The sequence below is a fragment of the Oreochromis niloticus genome, linkage group LG8 (genome assembly GCF_001858045.2).
Source record: "Oreochromis niloticus isolate F11D_XX linkage group LG8, O_niloticus_UMD_NMBU, whole genome shotgun sequence".
Taxonomy (NCBI): Eukaryota; Metazoa; Chordata; class Actinopteri; order Cichliformes; family Cichlidae; genus Oreochromis; species Oreochromis niloticus.
Window position 1 is genome coordinate 10,729,718 of NC_031973.2, and position 18,628 is coordinate 10,748,345.

At 41.8% G+C, this 18,628-nt stretch overlaps 1 protein-coding gene across 13 annotated transcripts in view; it reads right to left on the reverse strand.

Moving 5' to 3' along the window:
• Positions 1-18,628, reverse strand: part of nrxn1a (neurexin 1a) — a 66,791-nt gene that overhangs the window by 15,145 nt on the left and 33,018 nt on the right. For 8 of the 13 annotated variants that reach the window (XM_019362494.2, XM_013269527.3, XM_025909555.1 and 5 more), the window contains 11 exons: positions 17,885-18,032; positions 15,666-15,796; positions 13,338-13,590; positions 9,750-9,953; positions 8,242-8,268; positions 5,247-5,369; positions 4,535-4,916; positions 3,952-4,142; positions 2,781-2,954; positions 1,451-1,570; positions 418-599 (listed from right to left, as the gene is read on the reverse strand). In XM_019362494.2, coding sequence (XP_019218039.1) covers positions 418-599; positions 1,451-1,570; positions 2,781-2,954; positions 3,952-4,142; positions 4,535-4,916; positions 5,247-5,369; positions 8,242-8,268; positions 9,750-9,953; positions 13,338-13,590; positions 15,666-15,796; positions 17,885-18,032 — 1,935 coding nt within the window. The remainder of the gene's footprint in view (positions 1-417; positions 600-1,450; positions 1,571-2,780; positions 2,955-3,951; positions 4,143-4,534; positions 4,917-5,246; positions 5,370-8,241; positions 8,269-9,749; positions 9,954-13,337; positions 13,591-15,665; positions 15,797-17,884; positions 18,033-18,628) is intronic. The other 5 variants (XM_019362495.2, XM_019362498.2, XM_025909556.1 and 2 more) reach the window with 1 other exon arrangement.

The window sequence follows — 18,628 nt, forward strand, 5'->3', positions numbered from 1 at the left end:
AGTATATTAGGTCCATTTTATGCATGATCACTAATTTTTACACTAAAAATCAATTAATGTAATTATGCAGCCAGGAATCAATAAACAAATAGCTTCTGTTACTGGAAGGGAGGAATAAACGTTTCCAGTTCTTTCATAATGGGATATAATTTCCTTATGAGAATTCATAAAAAGTCTTTTTGGTTTAACTAAATAAAATACACAATCTGTAAAGGTTTTGCCATAATTACATGTGTCATTTGGAGTGGTGGACCATCCTATTATGATGAAGAGTGAATACTGTTAATAGATATTGAATGCACACACTTCTAATTACAAGTGTGGTCACTGTAGCAATAGCTGACTAAATGAATACAAACAAGAAATATTACACGAGAATGATAAATCACATAACCCTTGACAAATTGTTGTACTTACTATCTGCAGCTGAAGGTAGTCTCCCAGGCCGGATGCGCTGTCCACCCGAAGCAGAATGGCATGTTTCTGTTGAGTGCTGAACCCGAGGGAAAGCCGGTCAGCCCTGGTGCTGGGACGCTCATTAGGGGGCCATGTGTAAATCACCAAGCCTCCATCACGGCCAAAGATATAAGTGGTTCCAGCTGGTTGATGCAGATAAAAAAAATGTAATTACAGGTAAATCTGTATGTTGTGATGGTGCTATCTGCCATCACAGGTTGACCACTCCAGCTGGTAAATCTATGTTTTGCTAAATCTTTTAAACACAAGGAGCATATTGGAAAATAATAACAAAAAACTTAAAATGTCAGAGCTGACTGGCCTTTTCTATTCTGACAAGTTCTTCTGCAGGCTGTTTCCCAAATTACTTATCACCATTACTGCAGGAGGCTGACTGTATAAGTGACTCAACCAAATAACAAATCATATAATTGTCTGACTCATAGGGTGACTTAAAAACCAACATATATCTCTCTTCTAAGGTTCTGGAGGATGAATTAATGTTTAAAGCTAGAGAGCGTGGAGACATTTTTAATCTAATGTTACACATACACAGGCTATAGAATAGCCAGTTGAGGGATTGGTATTTTTGTACAATATCAAAATCAACAGTTGACAGTGCCCTCCTGTGGAGGCTGAGAAAAAAGGCACAAGATGATGCTGTGATTTGGTGTTTCAAAGCAAATCATCTGACTGCAGCATTTTCACATCTGCAGTTCTGCACCACAGTGAAGATTTGATTAGGTTTATTTCTTGCAGTTTAGAGAGTCAGCCACTGTGATTCACCTAACTCGGTTAAATCAGATAACAAACCTGCTAACAAAAGGCAAATGCATGATTAAACCAGCATGATCCAAACGCTGGTAGATAACGTTTCTCAAGTTGGTATTTACTTTGAATACAGCAGATATCAAAGTCTACACTTGAGTTGTCTGCACCACTAAAAAACTGTAATCCCCTGGGCCTGCGGAAGACCATAAAAGCAAAGACTCACCATCGTTGCACAGTGGCCCGGCGTATGAAGTCATGCTGCAGTCACAGGTGAAGCCCTCCCACTGCTGCAAACAAACTCCCTGATTTGAGCAGGAGTCTTCTTGGCAGGTAGTGCTGGGACCTGCAGTGACAGATGTGGTTGGGTGGAAGGGTGCAAAAGTTAGGAAAATAGAAAAAGACACATGGATTTTGTTTTGTGTGGAGCCCAATGTGTTTACAACATTATTAGAGTACAGTGTGGTTATTTTTAAACTGCATTTCCTTGAAAAACTTTGCAGTTTCAAATGGTTGAATAGGCTTTTGTGCTGTGATGACGTTATTATTAGTAGTATTAGTCAGACTAGGATGTTGTGGAAAGGCTCCCATTCTTTAGCTTTACACTAACAGGATCCAGTATGAACACGAATGAACCTAAAGTGTGTTATTCAGTGAAAAGAGCCAAATGTGGAGAGCATGCAGGTGGTGAGGTTAAATGAATGGGGCGAGGACAGGAGGGGGAATTAAACATAAGAGAGCAGAGTTATGTTTAAAGGCCTTCATCTCAATACTCTTCCTTGAGCAGTCGGTCACCATTCTCTCCCTGCTTCATGCTAAACGATTCAGGAGGAGGAGAATGTCAAAGTGCTAAACTTAGCTCTCCTTCGTTGCCCTCAACACAAGGCAAGGAGGAAAGAGTGTGAAATGATTCACAAATGGAGTATTGAAGTTGAGGTTAGGAGTCAGTAAGAGGGGTTGGAGAGCATGCTGCAAGGTGGTGGAGCTGTGGTCAACTCAAGTCAAGCAGTGGTAATGTTGCTACTGTGATGAAATCACTACGGTGGCTAGGAGAGGATAGGTCTCCTCTGACCTTTGACTCTGGATCACTGGGATCCACACAACACTGGACACCACTGGGTAGTTTTAAACACACGCACACACACACACACACACGCGCGCGCGCACACACACACTCGCACACACATTTCCTCAGCATCACACACACGTGTCTCTTACATGCTCGCACAAAGCGATATACCTTGCAAGTCAGCTTTCATCAATGTAACTTTTGTCAGCCAAACAAAAAAGCAAACAAGCAAATTAAGTTAGATGGTTAGTCAATGCACACAGATGCCTGTGAACTACTGAAAGAGTGGATCAGAGAGAGAAAACACAATGTGCAGAAAGACCGAGGAGGAGATGAAAAGAAAGAGAGTAAAGTTTACATCTAACAGGCCAGGAGCTGGGTTAGTGGGTTATGCTAATAACAGAGAGCATGATTTAAATGAAAACTGAAAGAAAAAGCAGTTGGGACACGGGGCTGGAGCAGATCTGCCGTTGTGTCTGCACCTCACCTTCACAGCCCCTCTCCACTTGTCCCATGGTTGCCAAGGCATCAGCCAAAAGGTCCGGGAGCCGTCCGTTTAGATCGACTGTTGCTAAGCAACCCTGAAATCCCTCACGGGAGTGGACGAGCTTAGGCAGGTCTCGGTACATCTCTTTGGAAACGCCCCCGATGTACAGATCACCTGTCGAGGAGCAATACAGTGAATGGCAGCTTCACAAAGCAAACATGAACTGTCTAGTTTTGCATGACTGCATCAATAATTTAATTGCAATAAATTATAAATTACTTTATCAACTAATTGATCTAATCACATAGCAGTTTTATCACAAGTTCAGTGAGCCCAGCCAAATATCTTCAGTTAGTCAGTTAGTTATATATAGTACCAATTTAATTTAGCTTGATAAATTACACTAGATTAATTGTTTATGCATGTTTTTACTCTTTAATTTTTTTTGATAAAAGTGTTTAATTGCTTTCTTAATTAGAGTTAGAATAATAAAAGACACTACTCTCATATCTGTATGGTAATAAGTAGCTACCTCCAGAAGCTGGTTCGGGCAGACTACTGGATCTGCGCTGCCTCATGTTCACGAAACATAACTCTCCTCACATCATATACCAAACACACCCTCCCAATTTGGCAGTCTATTTAAGCTACAAAATTTCTTACCTCTCCCTCTGACATGTCAGTGCCACTACTGCCCTACATCACTGTCTGCTGTTTGCAATCCCTTCACCATCCCAGCATCCACCTGTAGACTCCGGGGGGATGTTTACTCATCACTTCCCAATTTTATATTTAACATATTCAAGGAGAGTGATGAGCTCAGAGAGTGTCTGCCAAGCTACATTCTGCTGCTGTAACAAATCAGTTTAAACGTGAGCTGTCTGACTGAACTTTGTTTACTACAAAGGCTGGAAACAGGGAGATACGGCTAGCCTGGTTCTGCTCAAGGTAACAACACCTCCAACTTCATTGACTCAGAAGTAGTCTGGCACACAACCTCCACAAAAAACAGCTAGTTTGTGTTTAAAACAAAAAGAGGTGCACGTATTACGGTATATGCTCTCATTAATAATGCAAAGAATTTTATCTGATAAAGGTCAGATTAAGATAATTAAGATTTATCTCGTGTCAGCTTCTGTATCTAACTTTGAATGCCTTTATTTTTGCGTACCCTTTAGGTCAAGGTTCTTGGCACCCATGGTGGTCTGCGTGGTGACTTTGGTGTCAATCTTGACTGTGTGGAGATTGTTAGTGTCTCTGGATATGTGCACATTGTGCCAGTGGTTGTCATTAAGAGGACTGTTAGAGTTGCCCTTAATCAGGTGTGCTCCGTTGCCCAAGTCGGAGATGTAGTGAAGATAGCTAGAGAAGGAAAAAGAAAAAGAGGGGGGAGGGGATTAAATAACTGAGAAGTGAAAAGGGAAATTAATCGTACTTGTGATGAAGAACAACACAGGGTCATCCGCTCCGGGGCATTATTATCTGTCTTTTAGAAGCTTAATTACAAGAATAAAAAAAGAGCTGCGTGACTTGTGCATTTTTCATATCGTACACTTAACAGCCCATTTCAACCTTAAAGTCAAGAAATTTTCTTTTTTTATTCATCAAGGACAATCTTAATACTAAATTATAAATTTCTGCAGGACAAACATTAACATGAACAAGCAAAACTGCCTTTTATGAGAAATATTTTATATTTTATTTGACGATGACTGACTTAAGGTAAATCACACACAACTTATTGTCCAGCTCACCCTTTAACCAGCTCTACCACTATGAAGTCATTGCCGTCTCCTCTGTTGAACAGGATAAGACCGTCTGGGGACGTCGTCTTGAACTGCATGAAGAGATGCATGGAGTAATAGGCCTGCAGCGTGGGCAGGGTGACAAAACTGGAGCGGGATCGGAAGGTGACGGGGTCGGCCACAATGCTCTTATAACCGATAACAGCATTGAGCTCGCAGTAGTCAATGTCGCCGTTCTTGCACAGGTCAATGTAGGGCATGCCATTCAGCGTCAAGCCCTGAAGGTGGCCGATGAAATTGGAGGGCACAGCAGGCATGAAGCGTTTCTCGGTCACAATGCCCGTCTCCACATTATGGAACTCCAGCTGGGTGTGGTCACCCGCCATCTGACCTGGTGGCGGGGTAAACTTAAGAGGTGAGGGCTTTGGAAAGGTGGGTTTCAGGTGGAACTGTTCAACACTAAAACTAAAAATATTATTTATTCAACATCCTCACTAAGAATAAAAGACAGACTAATACTAAAGTAGACACTATCATGACCACAATCACAATTCAGTATGATTGCTTTCACTTACACAGGTACAGATGCTCTCTAAAAAAAGAAATAAACCCCTTAATGTTCAACACAGAATTCAAGTGGATGTCTACACTCCAACTTAAGACCTGGAAAGAGTGTCATTTTATGGGGAGAAAAAAATATAAGTCAGGCTGCTGTGGTTACCTTCAACAGGCTGCAGGTCGTCCACGGTGAGTTTGAGGCTCTTGCCACGCCGGACTACCCTCACCGTGTGCCACTCATTATCATTGAGGCTTGACCCAGCAAAGATGGTCTCTGGGCCTTTACCTACACATAGCCCAGAGCACCATTAACATATTGCACAGAGATGAGGAGAGAGACAGAAAGAGTAACAGATACAGAGAAAGAACCAGAAGAAGGAGAAGAAGAGAGCCAGGTAGTTTGAGTAAAAAATTAAGGACAGAAACTGAGAAAATGGAAGCTAATAGTAGCAGGGGGAGGACCCATTCATACCCTGGGGAGACAAACACCTCAGTGTTAACACACTCTTTCCAGACAAACAGACATATAGACAGACAGGCTTCTTTGCAGATTTACAAGAGAGACAGATGACGTGACACAGACAGACAGAAGGATTAACATAAATGGATGTTGGGGGTGTCTAAGACTGGAGACTGTGAGTCACAACAGGCCCACGCTGAGACAATCCATCTGTGGACAGATCGCACCGCCATGACGTTCTCCTACAACCCACACATGCACAGACAGCACATTCAGACCCCCTTGACCGCCCAACAGCCCTCTCGCCTCCACACTTATACTTGTTCAGGTGCCCGAATGTAAGAGATTTGCTTATGCAATGCTGCAGTCAGCCTCATGGTGGCACTAGACACACAGTGGAACATCAGAGTGCTCTCCAAGGTGCTGATGTGCTGCAGAATGAAAGAAGCTGAGCTGTCCTCTCGTGATGTCTCTCTCTCTCTTTGCTCATCTACCAGCTCATATCTTCACATAGTTGACTGCACACATTTGACAGGCTGACTGTTCCCCAATCCTCAGTGTCCCCTTGCTTCTACTCTTTACAAGCACCCCACCAACCTTGAGCGCAACTCCCACTACCTCCCAACACACACATGCATACACTTACACATACTCCCCTTCCCTCTACTTGCTTTGAGAGTCTGCTTACAGTGACCTATAGGCGGTAATGACGGGGGAGGTGAGAAGTAAACTGACCCGAACGAATTCTGCTGCAGAAAATGTCAAGCATGCCGACATCAATCACGGAGGCACACAGGCAGACACATACGCTCCCACACAGTCACACACACACACATAAACACAGGTAGAGAGGTAAAGAAATGTGGATGTACAGGCTGCCGACACGCAAACATAATTAAGTCAATCAAAATGGATGTGGTGTGAAATGTGTGCGTGTGCAATTGTGACGCTAAAAGAGTGTGTTGGTGCGCTCGGAGAGCACAGAGGGTTCCCCTGAGGAGACTCAGCTGTGCTCTGGGCATGAGCATCTCATCCTGTTACCATGGATCATTGCCTTGCACTGAGTGAGGGAAAGAGTATGTGCATGTATGTGCGAGTTTATCATGTGTGTATGCGTGGCTTTTTTTGAGTAGTAACTGAATACTCAAAAAACGAGCAGACTGATGTGACAGTGAAGCAGTGATCTGTGTTAACCTGGGAGGGAGAGACAAATGCATCCACACACACACACACACACACACACACACACACACACAGAAACACACACGCACCTATTCTGGGTCAGCGTTAAAAGGCCATTCAGTGAGTTACTAGTGAAGTCTGTGGCGGTCAGCAAACAGCCTGTGAGGTTAAAGCAAAAGATGAGAAATGACTCAAACAAAAAAAGGGAGGCTGATTGTTGCTTGGGAAATACAATTTAAGCCAAATGACATGCGAGAGATTAGAAAAGCAAGACAATGAAAACAAAACGAAAAAAAAAAAAGTGTTTCATATTTCATTAGCTCCAAATAACAAATGGCTTTTCTGAAGGATAAGCCTCAAATCTCTCCCATGCCGAGGCTTTTATTTGACTGCTGAGTGGACTATTTCAGTGGCGCCTGCCTGTTAAATAAATTTTTTCCCCCTTCCCCCTTGAATATCATATGTATAATTTATTGTATGCACACGGTGCACCAGAAAAGTGGCTGCCTACTGAAATGTTCATTGAGACAACCGGTCTAAAATTGGCCAGCAGACATGCGGAATAGCAACAGTGCTGTGTGGCTAGTAGGGTTTCTATGGCAACAGCAGTCGTCCATTTCACCACCTCTTTGCCGTCACAGAGCATCCGCTTCTTTCGTTCTCTCTCACTCTCCTGCTTTCTCTGTGGTCGTGACAGAGAGAAACTCCACGTGAGGGAATTAAACTTCATCAGGGATTCAGCTCCACTCACAGCAGCATGAACAGGAACACACACTAAAGAAAACACACACACACAGACACACAGATGGGCAATGAAAAGACTACAGAATGCAAAGGCACTCACACAAGCACGCACGCCAAAACACACTATCCAAAAATCCCTCATGTACAGTTTAGAGAGAAACAACAAGCAAACAAAGAAAACAACCCGACAGACGTCGGGATGAAGGTGCGACAGAGAGAAACAGAGGGATAACGCGTCTTTTGTCTCCGCCATGAAGGAGAAGTAATTAGCCTGAAGCTCTGAGTTGTATTCATCCACCAGCTTCCACTCTCTACTTCCGTACCTCTTATTTATCAGCACACCTAATTTTACTTAAACACCTCATGCCCCGGTTTCTTCTTCTCCTCTTTCTTTTATTTTCTCCTTCCTTCAACCCCCACCATCCTCTCTCATTCACTCTCTCTGCCATCGATCCCTCTTTGCTAAAATGGCCGACCTGGAAAACCCTGGCCCTCAGCAAAAATCGCACCTCTCCTGCAGTGTAGCTGAACATCGCACGCATATGTGCACCTCCCCCGTCAAACACATACACACATGCACACACACACACATATCTGCACATAGACAAATGGTACAAAAATATGTTGAAAGAAGATTAAATGAACTGACATGATACACAGCGTGAAAAACAGCCACACACATTTATAAAAGCACATACACACAACGGCGCGCACACGTTCTGAGGAGGTAGAGGAAAGGGGGGGGAGTTAGGTGAGATGGAGGATCACTTACTGGCTGTACAGTTTATCCTGATACAGTCTGGAGGGAGAGCAGAGCAGAGGGTTAATGCTGCACACATACACATACTCTCCACGCCCTGGGGATGCACACATCGACACACCCTGCATGCATATACAAACACGCACACAATGCTGAGAAAACACACGCCCCTCGTTCGTCACAGGACCATAATCTGGACCTGGACAATGTGCAGCAAATGCAGTTTCTTCGACTTTTAATTTTTAGCCAATAAAAGGAAAAATCTGGATACAGACTGATGGATTTTTACCTTGAACACAATAAGGAGAGCGGTGTGTCACAGCATGAGTGGTGTGCTCATTGGCTGCTCTGGCCTGAGCGACAGCTTCAGTCACCAATAAAAGCGTGGGTAGACTGTGATGGGTTATGTGTGTCAGTTTTGTCTAACGACTCTGAACACATCCCATAATTTTTGTCGCCTATCCAGAGCGCGAATCTCCGCAAATGGTTGGAAGATTCAGCCCCTGTACCTTTTTTAAAAAAAAACCCATGATGCCTTGGTGTGTCGAGTGGCGTCAACCACAGAAAAGACGTGGCTGCAGACAACCAGAGACCAACACATGCACCCCTCTGTAAGGATGTGTGTGTTAGCATGTGAATGAATTCACGTAAAAGTGTGTGACTGTGGAAAAAATGAGGCTGAAAAAGTGCTTAGCAGTTATCTCAGGCTGCGAAATGTGCAAAGTATTCATGTGCGTGTGCGTTTGTGTTGTTTGTTGAAGGTGTTGGGGATGCACAGGTCTGCTGGGAGTGAGCAGAGAATGCAGCTTGAGGCTTGACCCTCTGTTCAACACAAAACCAATAACCTTTAGCTGTTTATATTTGCATGTGTGCATGTAATCTGTGCAACGTATCTGCTGAAGCAGTGAAATCCATGTCTTGGATGCTTTAGATTGTGCATACTTACAGCAAAATTAGCTGAAATATTTATTGGAATTACTGAGAATTTTAATTTAAAAGGGACCTCTCATGCTCATTTCCAGCTATATATTTTTAGCCTCGGACTCTGGTGCTCTACTTTTCCATTACTCTAGGTAGTGAATGAGTTTTGCATGATTCACATTTCAAATTTGTGTTCCTTTATCTAATACTCAACTTTTGCACAGTCCCCCAGTTTATCCATTTCCCGAAACAATCCATTTTAACTCTCTTCTCCTTCTCTTCAAAAAAAACTTTCTTTTGATTGGCTGCCCCTCACAAACAGAGGCAGTCGGGTAGGGCTTCTGTGCTCACACTAGAGTGGTGTGCCATAACGGTGAGCACCAAATTCTGGCCATCGCAACAGCATATATGTATATATGACAGAAAATAAGAAAAGCATAATAGGTCTCCTTTGAGTTTACAGGGACAAAAAGCTATTAATCAACAGTTAATGACATTTCTATGCAAGAAATTGCCAAGAGGTCAGTATCAGCTGCATTCCCATGACAGGTAATTAAAGTAATGCTTGAGATTCTATGTGTTTGTGAGCATCTGTGTACCTAGGTTGACAGTGAGTCGGACACGGGCCCCATCCAGCTCCAGACGAAGGGTATCTGCGGAGTTACGGGAAGTGGTTGCCATGAGAACGCCATAGGCCCGCTGGGAGCGAAAGCGTAGCGAGACGTCCTCCGCCTCGGTGTGCATCACCACAGGCAACTGCACCTTCATAAACTTACTGCCGTCGTACGACAGGATAGTTGCATCTGCACATGATGCACAGAGAGAGAGAGAAAGAGAGAGATGGAGAAGGAAGAGAGAGATGATGACAGAGGAGGGTGAGGTGGGTAGAAAGAGAAAAAAGGAGGATGATTGACAAGGAAAAAACACATGAGGTGGGTGGAGGGAAAGGCAATCTGACGCTGAATGAATCAGATTTAAACATGACAAAGTATGTTACTGCGTGGTTACACTTTCGCTGGTTCCCCCGCCAATACATGTTGAAAACCTTCTTTCTACAAAATGATCCCATCGCTTTCCACTCTTAATTCATCATCACTCCCTCCGCCTTTGAGAGGAGTATGTAAAAATAGCCGCAGCTGGTTGGCTGGCCCTATTATCCGGTTCAATCAGAATGCATGGTGTTGAATGTGTTAGCCACCGTCACTGACATCTCAGACCCTGGAGTCATAATGTAACAAGCTCAGGTGAACCTGCTTTAATGTCTTTTGCATACTCATTTACATATTCATAATCTTCTCTCCCTGCTTCCTGCTGGGGCCAATCCCCGACTGCTAAACTGTTTACCTCTGAGGACCCTATTTTTTATTGGCCAATTACATACACAGCTAAACACACTCTCCATGCCTCTGTGTCTTTATCTCTCCTCCTTCTTCCCCCCTTCTTATATATTTCTCCACTCCATTCCTCCTTTGCCTTCTCTCCCCTTTTCACTCTCCCTGTTTCTGTGGGAGACGGTTTGAGCCAAGGCAAAAACAAGAGAACAGGAAGAGAGGAAGGCGTCATGAATACTGATGAGCCGAGAAGGAGGGAAAGAGAGAGATAGTGTGCGTGTGTGTGCGTGCATGTCAGAATAAGTGAGTGAATTTAAGTGTGAACAGAGAGGGGTTTAGTAAAGTGAGAGTGGGGGTGGGGGGGGTGGGGGGAGCAAGAAAGAGAGAAAGGAGGATGGGGAAAGGGAGAGAAGCTCCTGGCTAAAATGCAAATGAACCCTCATTAACTTGAGGAAAAAAAGAAAGTGGTTGGCCTGTTATATCACACATAACATAACTAACAGCCACACATACACCCGCCCCTGCGCACGCACACACATGAACACGTTTCTGATAAGGGAGACAGCTGACTAAATTTTCCTCATCACAGCACCTGACTCACTACCAGGCAAACAGAGGATAGAGGGTTGGTGAGAAGAAAAGTATGGAAGCCCGTTCATGCTGGGGAAAGAAAAAGACTGACGATACAATGCACGCTGGCTGTGTCACATACCGTTGCATCATTTGACGCCTGTAGCACGCACCAGATGGACCATACAAACAGAATAAGTAAAGGATAAGACCAGCCACATTCTGCATTGTTTCTTCTCATGTCAACGATCCCCCGAAAATCCCAAAATCAGATCTCAGCTTATCTCTCAATGCTTTCTAACTTTCTTACCCTCATTTCCAACCTGATTTGTTCTTGCAAAGTAAAAAAAAGTCAGGCTACTTTAAGTCGCTTTGTCAACACATCCAACATAAGGTATTGGGACCAGGATATCTACATCACTGGGATTCAAGAACTTGTACTGTAATACTAATATGAACTAAACAATCTGCAACTGAGCTGAAAAAAAAACAAACCATTTCAATTAAAAAAAACAGGCTAAACATCTGCTAACATTTGCACAGTGGTCACAATAAAAATATAATAGCCACTATTTCACACAGGGTTCACACACACTCACGCACACCGCCCTAGCAGCAGGGTGATGTGAGTATCAACCCCTGTGAACATTTTAAAAAGCACAATTTATCCTAGAAAATCTTGACATGTCATCTTTTTGACTGAAAAGTAATAATTCTTAGCCATAAATTCAAATTCGTCGTTTTACTACTCCCATTATACTCGCCATTAAAATGTGTCATTAAAAAATAAAAGTCATCTCGGAGCCAGAGCGTGGCGAGCATCTTCGTTCATTAATGAAGAGAGAGGGGGAACAAAGGAGTGAGAGAGAGAGAGAGAACGAGGGAGGGGAAAAAAGGGAGGGAGACACCGCAGGTAGAAGGCATAAACATGGCCAATCACTCTCTCCATCTGCTTCTCCATCTGGGCTTCCTTTAATCCACTGAACCACCAGTTAGTGACCCCTCAGTGCACACAGAGTGGGATGAAGTAAGATATACACAGAGCTAAGGAAAAGAGAGCGATAGATGCTGCATTGCTATGATAAACATACACACTGTGGATGTTTGTCCTATGAAATAAAACATTTTCATATCAACTCTTTTCAGAAAGCCTGTGTGTGAGTCTGCATGTGCATATCTCCTGCTAGATGATAGTACAATCATCACTTGAGACGCATCAGCGGTTATGGCACAAACAACATTTCTTCTCTTCTTCTTGTCTGACTCCCATCTCGCTTCTTCAAACAGGCCTGTATCAGTCCCTCTGCCAATCTTTCCTGCTTTCCATTTCTCCCCCGCCCTGGTCTCATACCATTTCTCATAACTCTCTCTCTCTCTGTCAGATTTTCTTCTCCCATCTCCCATTCCTCCTCATCTCCTCACCCGCTGTCATATGGCGGTTCCAGCCTGGTGAGTCCACCTTCCTCTGTCACAGCTCCTGCTCCCTGCTTTCTGCACACTTCCTCTCCCATCGATTCCCAGTCACTGCATCCATAGCACTCCAATAGTCCTGTCTGCAGCCCTGCTTCTTCCCACCTCTTCTCCTCGACCTCTGTCCCCTCTCTCCTTTCCCACTACTCTTTCTTTGGTACAGAAAACGTGTATTCTTAAATAAACAAAAAATACAGCCAAAGATAGAAAACCTGCACAGTTATTATTTCTGTTGGTGAGCTAGCAGACTAATTTTTTTCATTTTTTATCTTCACCTATCCATACAGTATCTACTCTTTTTATTTTCAGCTTCCTACACTCCATCACCAGGGATTTAGTGCAAGGTAAACACATCGGGACATCTGATTTCAGCATAAAAAAAAATTGCTTTAGTCACATTTTTATCTACCATTTTATTTTACGAGTGCACCTTTTTTAATGCACCTATCACACTAATTTAATCTGCTATGAGTGAAAAAGCATAATTCAAATTGACAAATAACCAAAATTTTTACAACCAAATGATCATAACATATTTTCAGCGGCTGATTTATTTCTGATCTTAAGACTTCTGTGCTTCCACCCCACATCATCTGTCACTCATGCCTTTGGCATTACTCAGTGTTCTCAGGCAAAAAAGCAAATGACAAAGCTGTCATTATGACTACAATTTGCATCATGATGTATTATTAAGTTTTCACCCAACGTGGCTATGCAGTGACTTTAATTAACCCTCTTACTCATCTCCATTGTGAAAAGAAGACATTAGCATTTCTCTTTCTCCTCGTCCCCAGCCTCCTACCCTGTTATTCTCACCTCTCTCACAGGAGCGTCCCAGGTAGCCCGTCCCAGAGCAGTCACACACATAGCGATTCCAGCCCTCCCTGCAGATACCGTTGTGCTGGCAGGGGTTGGACAGGCACTGTTTGGGCGGCTCTCTGGAGCATGAGGGCTTCACTCCCACCGCCCTCTGGGCCTCAGCCAGCCGCCGGATGTCTTTGCTCTGCCCGTCCACAAATAGATCTCTGATGCAGCCTACATACCCGTAGTTCAACAGCGCCGTCCACACCTGAAGAAGAGGATGCCAGTGTTGAGTCATGACTACTGGATATTTGTCAAAACTCTTGCAGTGCGTGCTGCAAAACTAAATACAAACAAATAATGTTTGTATCATCACTGTACAGCTTTTATTTATAATTTCTTAATGACGTATTTTTATTTTTTACACCTTGCATAAATCAGGTATTGGGGTAATCTTTTTTTTTTTTTTTTTTTTTTTTTACAAAGCACTACATCACATTAAAAGGTATTAATCTAAAAACCAAAATTGGTTCAAACTTGGTTGTTTCATCTATAATTACTAAAACCTTTTGCTGAAAATCATTCTCTAAACACTGATTACATATCTGTGCTCCAAGACTGCAAAATGCATATGCTGCATTTTTTTAAAGTTTCGTTTAATCATTTTTTATATACCTATTATTATTGTTAACATAAAAAGTCCCCCAAATATAATTTTTTAAAAACAATTTCAATTATAGGCACGCCAGTTATTTTCTCAATTAACTGATAAAACATCAGGAAAAACAAATGAAAATTCCATGTCCATGCCAAAAGGAGAAAAAAGTATAAACAACAAAAACAAGAACATAACAATCAAATAATCTGTATATTTGGTAACATGTTTTAAACAGTAATTTTACAAGCCAAATTCACCCATTCATGCAGCTCTTTAGTCTATGCCTTACGTGTTTCTAACTTTCACATACATGCTCATACTCTGCTGGGTGCAATTTGGAGTTCAGTGTCTTTGGTAAATACACAATGTGGGCAGGAAGAGCTGGGGATCAAACCGCCGACCTTTCGATTAGCAGACACAAGTGCTCAGTAAGTTGTTGCTCAGTAAATTCACTCAGTAAGTTGTGGTCAGTAAATTAAATCACTATTGATTAAGTACTGGAGACTTACGGTCAGTTTTACCCTGGAGTTAAAATACTACCAAATTACTAACAATAAGAGGTGAAAGACAGCAAAAGAAATAAAAAAGGATATGTTAAGTCACTCTGTGCTTGACAAGGCTAGATGTTGCCAAGAACAGAGAGCACATGCTGCAAGCTAAAGAAAATTCTCCAATTGTGTTAATTTATTTGAATGCCAGAAGAAGTAAAGACATGCTGATTGCCATGGCAAATTATTTTGTAATCTGCTGGAGGAAATCAAAAACGACCTGAAACCTTGAACTATAAGAAAGCATTCAATGCAGGTGGAACCAAAATGTTTCTTTCAAACTTTTATTTTTTGCCCTCTGGTTCTTGATTTAAAATTCAAAAGATTAATTTTTCACAAGTTTTTTAAAGGCTTTGTGCCACCCCAAAATCAGCTTCATGACATTCAAACTCCCTGCTGTTTTTCACATTTCAGGACCATGGACAGCACACAGTTTTCTCCCCCAGATCACTGCCAACCATACAAGCACTATAAACAATGACTTCTTTTTAGTGCACCTCTTTAGGTCATAGCATCTATTTTAAACTTCCTCTCTGCATGGCACTTTTTTACTGTGCCCACAATGGTGTTAAAGTTGCTTCTTTGTTAGAAGTGGGACCTTGCTGTTTTGATGTATTTTAATGAACTTGTGAAACACCTCCTCCGACGCCTCCGATTCTACTGCACAAAACTTCCACTGCTTCTCGTTGGTCTGTGATGTCATGCTGTTTCCTGGGAGAAACATGTGCGTAAAACCTACACGTTTTTCAGGTTACAAGTAACAGGCTGCACACGCGTTGTTAGCAGTTCTCTCACACATTCTCATCCAGCTTTGGAATGCTGGACTTTATTGAAATTAACTTTGTCAATGTTACCAAAAAAATAAGAAAAAAATCTGTGTATTGTAAGTAGATTGCCGGCAGAATCAGACATTCTGTTAATGTAGGTAAAAAGTTTTAATATGGAGGGTTTAGGTTACTCAATATTGTCTGCAACTGCAGCACTTTACTAGAGCTGAAGTTGACATCATCTGCCAGTCCTAAACACCCACACTAACTATATTAAAACACAGGAAAAAGTGAGGAATCAAAGGTTTGATGTTTGCTGGAAATTATTTGAGCTAGAATGCTTATCATAGCACATGATAAGCACACAAACCTCTGTTGGGAAGATGAGTCCAGCGCGATCCTCAGGTAAACCTCCGAGGTACAAGGTGTCATCCAGGTCCAGGATTTCACTGTCTCCCGGGGCCGTGTATGCTGTTCTTACGCTGTTCACCGAAATGGTTCCTGAACACACCGCCAGACATCAAAACAACTTCAGTAATCGTTATGACCTTCAGCGTGAACATCCTCATCACAATCACCACTGTCATCACCAGCACCATCACTACCACCAGCACCACTATTATGAGTGCCATCATTATCATCTTTATCATCATCATCCTTGCGCCTCTCTTTGTACTCCTCCTCCTCATCACCACCACCACCACAAATCACAGCTACAATCAGAAGTAATTGAAATTCTACACAGTCCTCAGGTAGTCCCTGTGAGCTAAAAAATGCCACATTTAACATTTTTTCGCTAATAATATATTTCCTTTTGGAACAGTAACGCATGGTTGGAGCAAACAAATAGGATTCCCACTGAGAGGAAAGGCAGCTTCTACAGACCTCTGTAATTAACACAGTTTCAAGCAATAACTATATGCTCATAACAGGCTGACATATGTAAAACATCCCCATCTGTAATAGAACTGTACAGTACTGTGCAAAAGTATAAAGTCACCCCTCATTTCTTTATATTTTGCTAGGAAAATGGAAAAATAGGAGCACCAATTCATTAAAACACCTGCAAAAATGCATGGAAATAGAGTGTGTATAAGGCAAAAACAGAGCTTGTACAATTCTAATGAGTTTAAAAGTGAATTTTTGATATGACAACCTTTATTCTTCAACACAGCCTGAACTCAAAGGCAAGCTTTCTTTTAATTTCTTTAAGCAGTCTTCAGGAATAGTTCTCTGGGCTTCTTAAAGGACACTCCAAACCTCTACCATGAATGTTGGCTGCCTTTTGTAATGTTCTCAGTCAAAATGATCCCACACTGCTTCAATAAAGTTGAGGTCCAGGCTCTGGGGAGTGTTTGTTTTTGTGATCATTGTCATGCTGAAAAATGAAGCCACTGGCAATCAGGTGCTTTCCAGATGGTATTGTATGGTGGATCAAAATCTGATGGTACTTTTCAGTGTTCATAATTCCATCAATTTTAACAAAATTCCCAACATCACTGGATGAAATGCAGTCACTAACCATGACAGAGCCTCCATCAGTTACAGACACTCACTACTGTAACTCTCTCTTTTGTCAGATTACAAGTAAGAAGAGTAGAAAAGCAGATGGATCTGGCAGAAAGGCCAGATCTCTCAGGTCCTGTATCTGGATTTGTTTCCTTTTCTTTTGACATAACTGTCAGATGCTGTTCAGATGCTGTAGATGATTTGGGAATCACCTTGTTGGTGCAAAAATACTATCTTATGCCTCCCAAATTGTATTATCTTTGATATTTTTAGTTGATTACATTTAAAAACATTTGGAACAAATTATGTGTTTTTGCAACAGGCAGCTAATAATCCTAAATATCCCTAAAGATACAATTTAAAATGGGTTCTTTGCTAATTTTTCACTAAAATCTAGTGATTCATAGGCCAGTCTTAAATTGCTTAACAAAAAAACAATTCCTCTGACAGTGGTCAAGTACAATTACAAGAACTGGACTAAAAATAAATTAACAAGCAATGAATGTTCAATGAAAAACTTCGAAAAACCTTCAGAAAGCCTGGGGAAGTGTTGTTCAAATTTTGCACAGCACTCGATAGACTTACCAGAGAATCTGGGTCCTTAGCAGCAAAGTATAAAGAAATGATGGGCGGCTCAAGACTTTTGCACATAACTGTAACTGTAAAATGATTTTAAGACATTATGCAAGTATGTTTTACATACCTACTGACAGTAATTGTGACAGGAAGGAAAGCTTTAGAGCAAATGTGATTATGATGTCAAGTAACGTTAATGGGTCTACCAGTTGGATACGAAACAGACCACCAAAAGCTTTAATTTTAGTCTGAGTGTAATTATACCAGCACATGAACAATAAACTTGACAGACCTGCTGTATATGAATTGGGTTAAAATAGTCAAAATAAAACCCCTTAAAGTCAGATTCAGTAGAAACAGGTGAATTAAATATATACAGAAGGCAGATGGTTGCAAAATTGGTCATGTTAATCTGCTGCTTGCTTCAAAATGTGCACAGCTACTTATTATCTGTCAGTTCAACTTTTGCTATTAGCTTCAGACTTAAAAGAGCTGTGATTGTACCTGAGCGTCCGTCTCTCTGGAAGTCAACATGGTACCATTCTCCGTCATTGACCTTTCTGTCGATGGCCTTGGTCTTGGTGGTTCCCGAGCCCATGTCCAGCAGTAAGTACAGGTGTCCATCAAGCATCTCAATAGCAAAAAAGTCCACCTGTAGATTAACCAGAGACAGGTGTAAAAAACCCCAAACAGGAACATTTGTGCAAGCTGTGAAAATGCAAATTACAGTTGCAGGTGTGACATGAGTGCAATTCGTTCAATTTACTTCTTTTTGAATTCTCATTAATAAACTATCGAACCAATTTCTAGAAGTGCGGACTTTCGTTTGCTTAAAATCGTAATTCTGCAGCCAAAGCTCAGAATATCAGTCACGATTACAAAGTCACTGTCCTGTTAGAGAGGATGATTAAAGGTAGCCGTTTTAATGAACTGAATTTTCAGATGCAAAATCTTTGTACACATTAATGAGCGACAGGTGCGTTGGAGGAATAAACTTCATTAAAACAGCTCAATTGAACGCCCGCACGCTGTTCCACTTACTGCTCGTATACTTACTAGTGGACCATTCCACCTTCTTCATAAGTAACATCCCTTCATATCTATCTAGATAATCATTCCAACATCCAGCAGACTAAAAAGATAATAATAATATTCTACAAAAAATATTTTAAAGTTATTTAAATTCATTTATGTTCTTCATAAATGGATTTTATAGATGGCTAGATGGATTTTGTATTATTTCATCTG